The sequence below is a fragment of the Silene latifolia genome, chromosome 5, assembly GCF_048544455.1.
Source record: "Silene latifolia isolate original U9 population chromosome 5, ASM4854445v1, whole genome shotgun sequence".
In the NCBI taxonomy this organism is placed as follows: Eukaryota; Viridiplantae; Streptophyta; class Magnoliopsida; order Caryophyllales; family Caryophyllaceae; genus Silene; species Silene latifolia.
Genome location: NC_133530.1, coordinates 16,505,756 through 16,517,102, shown reverse-complemented (window position 1 = coordinate 16,517,102; position 11,347 = coordinate 16,505,756). Strand labels below are relative to the sequence as shown.

The 11,347-nt window shown below is 36.2% G+C and overlaps 1 protein-coding gene and 1 long non-coding RNA gene across 2 annotated transcripts; one reads left to right on the top strand and one right to left on the bottom strand.

Annotated features, from left to right (window-relative positions):
• The first annotated feature begins 1,185 nt into the window (after positions 1 to 1,185).
• LOC141654929 (uncharacterized) lies at positions 1,186 to 3,021 on the top strand. The gene has a single exon (XM_074462038.1). The coding sequence runs from the start codon at positions 1,186 to 1,188 to the stop codon at positions 3,019 to 3,021; it is 1,836 nt and encodes a 611-aa protein (XP_074318139.1).
• A 391-nt stretch (positions 3,022 to 3,412) lies between these two features.
• On the bottom strand, positions 3,413 to 5,712 carry LOC141655941 (uncharacterized). Its single transcript, XR_012548259.1, has 3 exons — positions 5,593 to 5,712; positions 5,387 to 5,495; positions 3,413 to 3,661 (listed from the first exon to the last, which is right to left on the bottom strand). It is a non-coding gene; the product is annotated as an uncharacterized LOC141655941 (long non-coding RNA).
• Between the last annotated feature and the right edge of the window lie 5,635 nt (positions 5,713 to 11,347).

Here is an 11,347-nt window from a genome sequence, read left to right as displayed (position 1 = left end):
TCAATACAGTCAATTAATTTTGTATCATAGTTCTCAATGTCCAATTAAGTAGTTCCATATTACATCCATCCTATATTAGGTCTATTTACTCACATCTTTTTTTTTGGTCAATCGAAGCGCGCATTTAGTCGCATTATAATAGTGGGGAAGAGGGATTCGAACCTGAGACCTATTGTCCCCAATACCTCTGTCTTAACCAGTAGGCTAAGACCTCTTCGGTATTTACTCACATCTTTGTGAGTTGTGTTAACTCTGTTAAGTAACACACAATTACACAAGGCTATAAAAATGTCAACATTTTTCATACTAATAATGTTACACTTATGCATAAACTTAAACAATTAATCTCAATTGCAACCCCTGATTTTCACGGGTACAAAAACTAGTTACATATTATATGTTAATGAGAGGGCGCCACCGGGTAACGTCGAGATTGGGTGCCAACCTCTCACATACATTTTTTATTGAAGGGGTTCCCAATTATTACATGTGAAAGGATGACGCCGAGATTAAGTGTCACCCAGTGACACTAACTCATTTTCCATCTGTTAAAATGAAGCTATGGAGACTTATCTTTGTTTTATAAATAACACCGATGGACAATTAACATATTACATATATTAGTACCTTTGAATCTCAGAAATAATTCGGACCCGAGGGAGTATATCAGATCAACATCCTTATTAAATGTGTACCAGTGAGTGAGATATTTCGGTAGCAAATCGATCAATTGACTCATTTTCTATTTTTTTGCAAGCGTCGTCTTATTAATTCAGTGGAATAAACCATACTCTCTTTTTACGCCTAACTCTGTTTTCTTTTATAGGAATTGTGCATCAGTTGTGTGGAATATTGAGTCTGAGTCTGTTAGGAAGTTAGTTAGGCATAACTAACTTAATTATACTTCACCTAACAAACTAGTATATATACCCCAACGCTGTAATACATTGAGAATTAATTCAGAATATTCAGATTACTTTTCCTTCTTCTTTCTCTCATCTCTCTTATATTCATCATCATTGTTACAGCTTAACTACCATAATCTGATTTCACTACAATTCATATGGTATCAGTGGTATTGATCCTAAAAACGCTTCCGCAAACATAAACAAACAGATTCATTGATAAATCTTTGAATCTTTATCTTCACATATTCATCACAAATCCAATAATCATCAATCAAATATGTCTCAACCTGAACCAGATTCTCTTTTTTTTTCTCCGCTTGATGATCCTTTGTTCCTGTCTCCCACTGACCAGCCTGGGTTGAAGCTTTCAGAAACAGTCTTCGATGGCTCTAATTTTCGCCAATGGCAGCGCGAGATCATTCAAGCTCTGCTTTCCAAGAACAAGATAGGTTTTATTTCTGGAGAATGCATGCTTCCTGAGAAAACTGATAAGAGGTACAACGCCTGGATTCGTTGTGATATATTTGTCTCACGTTGGATTAAAAATTCTATGATCAAAACTTTACAAGATAATTTTCAATATACTCAGTCTTCTAAGCATTTGTGGTCTGAGTTAGTTGAACGTTTTGGGCAATTAAATGTTCTTGAATTGTACGAGTTAAAGAAAGAACTCGCCAATGTTAAACAAGAAAATGCCTCCTTGGTAGATTACTATAGTAAGATTAAGGGTTTATGGGAAAACATAGATCATATGGATCCCGTCCCTCAATGTATTTGTGGCGTCATGACCAAGTGTACATGTAATATGTTGAAGAGATTGGTTGAAAGGGAAACACAATCGAAATTGATTCAATTGCTTATGGGTTTGCATGCTGGGTATGAACAAGTTCAGTCGTCTCTCTTGTCTATGGAACCTTTGCCACCCATAAACAAAGCATTAGGTATCTTACAAAAGATAGAACGCCAGAAATCTATTAATGATAGTTCTGGTTCTGTTGTTACTGAGAGTGTAGCCTATGCTGCCAAGAAAAGGTTTAATGGTCATAAGACAGCTGAAGATAATAACAGAAACAAAAAGTCTAAAGATAATTTTGGTCAGGGTATAGTTGTTGGGCAATTTGATAATCCACCGTGTGCTCAGTGTGGGAAGACAAATCATAAAACTGCAGACTGTTTTCAGCTACAGACATGTCTCTTTTGTGACATTAAGGGTCACATAATTGAGCATTGTTATAAGTTCAAGGCATGGAAAGCCAAACAGGCAAAGAAATCCAGTAACTCTGCTGAAACTGTAACACCAGTACCTCCACCACCAAAGACTGCCAGTAATGTTGAAGTTAGTCACAATCAGGATACTGAGTATGCTGCAGTTTATGGTTCTGTTCCTTCTTGTGCTGGCCAGTATGGCAATTATAACCCTTTTTACCCCACTTCCTATGGTTACAATAATCCAATGGGTTCATTTCAAGCTGCTCAAATACCTTTTGCACCTGTTGATGCATCTGTTGCTTCTCAAGTTTCACCAGACATTGTGCAGGGGATTGTTGATTCAGTAACACACAAGGTTCTACAGGCTTTGTCTGAAAAGACTTCTTCTTCTAGTTCTGATGGACCAGCTTCTCAACCTTTTAGTCATTTTGCAGGTATCACTCTACCCTATTCTTGTGCTAATTATGGGTCTTCCAATTATAAAGATTGGGTTATTGACACTGGAGCATCTGATCATATGACATCAGATATTTCCCTGTTGCATAATATTGTAGTTCTGTCACATCCTTTATTTGTTGCTTTACCTGATGGGACACTGAAACCAGTACATAAAACTGGGACAGTTTACTTGACTTCAGATATTATCTTGTTTGATGTCTTGCTTATACCTGATTTTCAACCTAACCTCTTGTCTGTTGGAAAATTGATAACCAGATCTCACTTAGCTGTCACTTTTTTACATGATGCTTGTTTATTTCAGGACCATTCAAGTAAAACTACTGTTGCTTATGGTAAAAGATGTGGAGACTTGTACAAACTTAGGGTGTTCAATAATCATAATACTTGTAATAATGCATCCTTTGTTCATTCTGTTAACAAAATAAATGTAGATTTATTTCTGTGACATAATACTATCTTACAACCAGTTGTATATTAGCATTGTACAACCGCCTCAAAGTTGTTGAGTTCTTTACACAAAGTTGTCGAGCTATTTTATAAGTTATTGAGCTAATTTAAAAAGTTATTGAGTTTAATAATTATTCCTCTTAAGCTCAATAACTTTGTATTGTAACTCGACAATTTTGTTAGTAAAGCTCGACAACTTTATAACAAAACTCGACAACATTGAAAATGTTGTACATAAACTACATACAACCAGTTGTATAATCTACTAATTGTTAAAATATAGCGTTATTTAATTACTTAAATGCGTAATTTCTACGGAAAAACGGGTAGGATATGTTTGTAAATGGTTCAACTAGTCAAAAACCTACAATTTCAAAAAATTTCTTCCTAAACCATTCACAACCATTCCAACTCAAGAAGAGTGTCATAACCCTGCAACAGCTGATAGACTAACTTACATATATAACTAAAGACGCGGAAATATAAGGATACAAACCAAAAATAGAAAGGGAGACATATGTCCCTTCAAATTATATACAAACCAAAAGTATAAAAGGTTTACTAATAGAATAGCCAAAACTAGGTCCAAGGTTCCTTGCTCACTAGCCGTCTGTGACCCCAAACAAAGCATCAACAACCTGTCAATCGCATTTTATACAAACACGAAAGCCACAATTCAGTGGGGAGTAACTTCGAGTCCTCCCAGCCACGAATCGTCAAAATTAATGTAACATGTAATGTAACATGTAAACAATTTGATAACCCATTTACTTATCATGTATTCTAGCAAATGACCCCTAAACTGACCAAACTAAACTATCATGTGAGTCATATAACAAATAGTAATCCAAACTTTATCAATCAGAATCGCTTACATCTCACCTATTACAGTTCATAAAATCACCATACAAGAAAGGGCAATATATCAAAGACAGGCATAAGTTCTTAGCCCCGTCAATAGTCACTTTGTAACTCGAGTCTATACCACGAGGTAGGGAAGGTAATCGAACCGGTATCTTGGCTCAGCGGTTACTATTAAGAAAACATGGCCAAGAGACAACACAACCCTAGCCTAAAATCACAAGAGACCTAGACATGCGGATACACACCACCGCACCCAAGACCCACAACTTTTTTTTAAAACAAAGTGAAGTGAGTACCCTAAGGACACCACCGAAGGGTTGGCTAGTACTTAAGCTGAACCCATACTATCAAAATAAGTACCTGAGGTCATGCCCCAACTTGGATATAAATCCACTAGTCAGGAACACAAAGGCTATCAAGTAGTGAACATATACTCGTCAGAGACTATAAAGACCTATCTATGATGAAGGTCGAAATACTCACCTAGGACCTAGTCACAGCTAGTCACAGCTTGAATACTTTAGCCCACACCACACAAGACTCACCACACAAGTCAAGTAAGACACCCACTTAACCTTAAGAGGGCAAAAAGTCCTACTTACCAACCTAAATGCTAACATTCTATCATGTGAAAGGCTATATAAATGTCTATTTACAGCATACAATCCCAACAGAATCCTCAATAAGTATTCAATACTAATTTCTAATTCTAACAATAGTAACCATATTAAAGGCTTTAGGGAATCTAGGGCCATTTCTACAATACAAGACACTATTAAATTCAATAAGCTATACATGTGAACTAAAGCTTGATAAATGGCCTAAAACAAGAAAAAGGCCGATTATCTAATTCATTCAACCGAATTTTTACCCGCAACCCCACCTGCGGCGACAGTGCGGGTCAAATTGCGGTGACCAATCACTCAATTAATCGACATCGCATCGATCAAAGGGACTAAGGCTCGGTTTTTTTTAATCAACAAAACATTACAATTATAGCTATAAAATTCATTTTGAGCCTATTAATTACAATTTCCTTTTGTAAACTACCCTAACATGTGATAACTATTAATATAAGCACAATTTTACCAATAACATAATTTTTGTTACTATCAAAATGCTACCCATTTGTTACTTATACTATTCTAACCTTAATTAACCCGAAATGACCAATATTGTACGAAAAACCGCAAAACAAGCACGGACCAACCCGGGCAGCCGTGGGCTAGCCGTGGGCCTGCCACGGGCCTGCTGCCCGTCCCCCTACACCACCTTATTTTTCCATTTTTGTTTAGTAAAAGACCGTCTGAAAATTAATTAATCGTCCCCAATTCAACTTTGATAATTTAAACTAACAAAAGGCACAATTTAAGCTAACAATTGACATGCATGCAACCATTCTAAACATGTGAAAACTAATTCTCAAACAAAAATTCACCAAACATACAAAAATCAAAAACATGTGACGATCTTTCGTCGAGTAACTCGAAATATGTTACCTTAAGCTAGAAAATGAGCAATTAGCACCTCAAAACCGAAACCCTAACCACAACTAGCCGCTATCCTCTACAATATACGAGTCCCCGAACTCGTCTTCCAAATCTTCACCTAATTAAACAATAAAAACACAAAAATTAAACACAAAACCGAAATTACCGAATTTTGGTCTTAAAATAACTTAATGAAAATTGAAATTAGAACATACTAAGTCGTAGATCTCGGCGAGAGGATTCCGGAAAGGTAAATTATGCGAAAAACGGACTAGTAACGAAGAAATTAGAGCGATTTTAGCTAGAAAAGGAACAAAAATGGTGTTTTTGGTCTTTGTAAAAGGTAGAAGATGAAGAAAGAAAGAAAAAGAAGCAGAAAATAGAAGGGGAAGGGCTGGTCCGCGGAAAGGGAAGAGGAAAGGAGAAAGTGCGGGATTTTTAGTCGGGATTTTTACGAGTCGGTTTTGACTCGTTTCAATAATAATTAAATCCGTAAGTCAAATGCAAATTCCGTCAAGACCAAAGTCTTTAAACACGAGATTACAATAAAATTGAGTATTCATACGACCCATTTCCAAATTCGTTTACCCAACGTTCAAACGAATTGTCATTTTCCCCCCGATACGCCCTTATTTCGAAATAAAAGATTTTACACGGTTTAAACTATTTTTAAACATTTCAAAACTATCAAAATAAATACTTTTCTTCAAAATATAATAAAATTATATTTCTTTGAATTATTTTTACTTTAAATACATTATTGTCAAATTTTACTTGATTAATTAATTATTTACGAAATATATTAACGGTCCGAAATTTACGGGGCGTTACAATTTCATTCTAAGCTTGGCCATTCTTCTATTGAGAAGTTGAAACATGTACATCCTGATACTATGAAGAATATTAATAAACTGTTTTGTGAAACATGCGTTTTAGCCAAGCATCATTCTTTACCTTTTAATAGAAGTGCTTCACATGCTGTTAAATGTTTTGATCTTGTTCATATGGACTTGTGGGGACCATACAAACAGGCTGATAGGACTGGTGCACAGTCATTTCTTACCATACTGGATGATTATTCCAGGTGCACCTGGACTTTTTTAGTTCAGCAGAAAACTCAGGTTCCTAGTCTGATAGTCAATTTTATAAATTTAGTTGAAACTCAGTTTAGTGCTAAGATTAAAATAATTAGATCTGATAATGGCACTGAATTCTTTCAATTACAATGTAAAGATTTTTTTGCTTCCAAAGGAATCATACATCAAAGGAGTATTGTTGGTCGTCCTCAACAAAATGGTAGGGTAGAGAGAAAGCATAGACACCTTTTGGAAACTGCTCGTGCTCTTAGGTTCCATGCTCATCTTCCTATTAGATTTTGGGGGGATTGCTTACTTACTGCAACTTGTTTAATAAACAAAATGCCTTCATCTGTGTTAAATTGGCAGACTCCTCATGAGTTATTGTTTCACACTAAGCCTAGCTATGATGAATTAAGAGTGTTTGGCTCACTTTGCTATGCTACTAAGCCTCCCACTGCTAGGGACAAATTTATGTCTAAAGCTAGAAAATGTATCTTTCTAGGGTACCCTCCTAATCAGAAGGGATATAAGCTCTATGATTTAGAGTCACATGACACTTTTACAAATAGAGATGTCATTTTTTATGAGTTTTGTCTACCTTTTAAAGCTACTAGTTCATCAGCAGTTCCTGTAAACAATGTTTTCTTGACTGATCTTGATACTATACAAGTACCTACTACTACTATACCAAATAATATACCAGATAATACACATGATACTACATCTAGTACTCAGAAATCTCAACATAATATTATTTCTAGTACTGGAGATTTTCATGTACAGTCTGGAACTGCATCTGGTTCTCCTCTAATCAGAAAGTCTAGTAGAAAAAGACAACAACCGGCAAGGTTGGCTGATTACCATTGTTCAGCTGCTCTTCATGCTGCTGTTCTTCAGCAGCTTCATGATGATTTTGATCCAAGTTATACAGCATCATTGAATAATGTCATTCAGGAGTTTGAACCAAGTTATTACAATCAAGCTAGTCAGGATGCTCGATGGGTAAAAGCCATGGATCAGGAACTAAGTGCTCTTGAGAAAAATAATACATGGGAGTTGACATCTTTACCTGTTGGCAAGAAAGCTATAGGTTGTAAGTGGGTTTACAAGATAAAACACAAGGCTGATGGAACAGTAGAAAGGTTCAAGGCAAGGTTGGTTGCTAAGGGGTTTAATCAGGTTAAGGACAAGGACTATAAACACACCTTTTCCCCTGTTGCAAAGTTCACTACTGTTAGGACCTTACTTGCAGTAGCAGCCATTAGAAGTTGGAATCTTTATCAGCTAGATGTCAATAATGGCTTCCTACATGACTATATTGATGAAGAAGTTTACATGAGACCTCCTTTGGGTTACACTAAGGCTAAAAAAGGTCAAGTGTGTAAGCTTATAAGGTCATTATATGGTCTGAATCAGGCTTCCAGACAATGGAATCAAGAACTGACAAAATTTTTGGTTAGTCAAGGCTATGTACAATCCAAACATGATTACTCTCTTTTCACTAAACAGAATCCTTTAACCAATAAGTTAGCATTGGTTTTAGTGTATGTTGATGATATATTATTGACTGGTGATGACCTAAGTGCACTGGATACACTCAAGTCAGAACTGCATTCCAAGTATACTATTAAGGACTTGGGTGAGATGAGGTATTTTTTAGGCTTGGAGATTGGAAGGAATGCTTCTGGTATAATGCTGAATCAGAGAAAATATGTTTTAGACATCATTAAAGATGCTGGGTTTGGAGATTGTAAAGCAGCTTCATTTCCTATGCAAAAGGGACTCAAGTTGGCTATTGATCAAGGAGAATTATTAGTCAACCCACGGTGTGTCTGCGAAGGCTTGTAGGCAGTTGTTATACTTAAGCCTCGACAAGACCGACATTGCTTACACAGATGTCAAAGACCTTAGTCAGTTCCTTAGCCAGCCACGGGAACCACATTACCAAGCTGCACAACATCTCCTTAAATACCTGAAAGGCACTGTCAACGCTGGATTATTTTATTCCTCTACCACTACTACAAATCCAGGCAACTACAACGCCCCTTTAACAACGATTATTCACGAAAATCACAATAGACGTTGTAGAATGTATGGCGCGAATTTTACTAAACTAAATTACAACGGGTATGGTTATACAAACCGTTGTTATTGGTTTTAACAACGGGTCACCCATGCACAACCGTTGTTAATAATTTGGCGCAAAATTGGCGCAAAGTTAGTGAAAAGTAATCACAACGGTTATTTTTGAAACCCGTTGTTAAAAATTATTTAACAACGGGTGTTTTTTATAACCGTTGTCAAAACATATTTCACAACGGTTGTTGTTTAATAACCGTTGTCAATACCTTCCATACTATAAACCACACAAACACAAGTCTGCTGCAGCCACAAAACACAAACCTTAATACACAAACACAAACCCAGCAGCAGCCAAACACAAACACAAAACACAAACACAAAACACACACTTTCTCATCGTCTCTTTCTCTCTTTCTCATCGTCGCTTTATCTTCTCGCCACATTTGTTGATTTCATCGTCTCTTTACGTACGTTCTGTAATTATCAGGTTTGTTTCATCGTCATTATTTTATTGTTCTAATTATTTCATTTCAATGTATGTGTTTTTATCGACCATTAGGTTCCGTTCAAATTTTTGCTAATTATTTCATTTCCATGTATGTGTTTCTAATTATTTCATTTCCATCTTCTTTGGCGTCCTTCAGTACGGATCGAGCATGTTTTAGCAGTTAGGGTTTGGAGAATATATTGAGATAATGGAAATGCATGTTAGTTGAGATAATGCAATGTATTTATACTAATGTGTGGGTTGAGTTGTTTTTTAATTAATATATATGTTACGAAGTTGTGCCATATATGTTAGGAAGTTGTGCCATAATCGATCTTGATGATGACTGATAGATCTATGGAGTTGAAAAAATGGAAGCAAATCAAACAAGCATAACTCAACACTTTCAAAATGATCATTTCATTTAATTTTAAACCAAATACATTACAAAGAATTATCGAAATCAAAAGATGTATAATAAGCCGGAACAACCTCGGTTAAGCGTAAAAAGCGCTTCTCAACCCGCCACCAATCACGCCACTCTGGTATACCGCTAACTTCCGGGTCATTGGCTTCATATTTTGCAATAACAGATTGAATATATGCAAGGACACGACTTGCATGTGGAGATAAGGTTGGAAGAGTACAACTCAACATATCTCTGGCCGCACCAAGTTGCGAGTAACAGTCGACTAGGGTATGAAGATGATGATGATGATGAGGCTTTGTTGACAAGCGGACTCGCTTCACGCCTCTTAATCCAATAATTCCGTTGATGTTCAAGGGATGCTTTGATTAATGGGTGTTGATCGGAAAGCCCTGAGAACCTTCCCATCATCTTCAATCGTTTGTGTAAGCCATTCTTCGTTGTTGATAAAATTAGGGTTCATTGCCATGTTGTTTCAATTAATGAATGTTAGTAAAGGATGCTTTAATATGTTGGTAAAGGATGCTTTAATATTTATAGCTAGTAATATTTAATTTAATTTTTTTTTATTTTTTAAGAACAAACAACAACGGTTATTTACAAACAACCCGTTGTCTTTAGTTATAACAACGGTTTTGTATATTAAAACCCGTTGTTATAACTTTCCCCCCAAAATTGAGTCACACTTTCCACAACGGGTTTTTATATTTAAAACCGTTGTTAATAGTTTTAACAACGGTTTCCGTAAGAAAACTAACCGTTGTTAAAACCTTCTACAACGGACGCTTTAACAACGTCCGCTTTTTTATATAACAACGGTTTTTGACCGTTGTTATAGCCTGTATCTGTAGTAGTGTACTGCCTCCCTTAGTTTGCAAGCATACAGTGATGCAGATTGGGGTTCATGTGTGTCTAGTTGCAGGTCTTTAAGCGGTTACTGCATTTTCTTAGGGAATTCCTTAGTCTCTTGGAAAACTAAGAAGCAGGTCACGGTTAGCAAGAGCTCTGCTGAAGCCGAATACAGAAGCATGTCCTATACAACCAGTGAACTAGTGTGGTTGGTTGGATTACTCAAAGATTTCAGGGTTGACATCAAGCTTCCCATTCCTTTATATTGTGACAACAAAGCTGCTCAACACATTGCATTAAACCCCGTCTTCCATGAAAGAACTAAACACCTCAACATAGACTGTCACTTTGTTAGAGACAAGCAATTGGAAGGGTTTCTCTACACTAAGCATGTCAGGACAGGTTTACAACTTGCAGATGTGATGACAAAAGCACTTGGCAAACAAGAACATCATTTCTTTACTGCAAAGCTAGGACTCAAGTTGTATCAAGATTTTCCATCTTGAGGGGGGGATGTGGAATATTGAGTCTGAGTCTGTTAGGAAGTTAGTTAGGCATAACTAACTTAATTATACTTCACCTAACAAACTAGTATATATACCCCAACGCTGTAATACATTGAGAATTAATTCAGAATATTCAGATTACTTTTCCTTCTTCTTCTTTCTCTCATCTCTCTTATATTCATCATCATTGTTACAGCTTAACTACCATGATCTGATTTCACTACAATTCATAAGTTGAACGTTTGTCACGCGAATTTGCAACTGCAGCCTTATCATACCTGCGTGAACAGGTTTGCGTTTTACTGATTTATGTTGTATACATTAACTGTGAATTGCTTTCACCTTGCATATTTTAATCATGTGTCATTAATTTGATAGGGTCACAACTTTATGCTTGTCAGGCTTGGTTTCTATGAAGGGGCGACTATCATGAATGGTGCTATTAAGATAGTCAAGTTGGTTAGTTAACCATATATGAGTTAGTTACATCTAACCATAGTTAGTTTGTATATAAACAGAATTCTGTTACACTGTAAAGTA

Bases quoted from the DNA above. Each gene is read 5' to 3' on its own strand.
- LOC141654929 (XM_074462038.1), top strand. From the start codon at position 1,186: ATGTCTCAACCTGAACCAGATTCTCTTTTTTTTTCTCCGCTTGATGAT.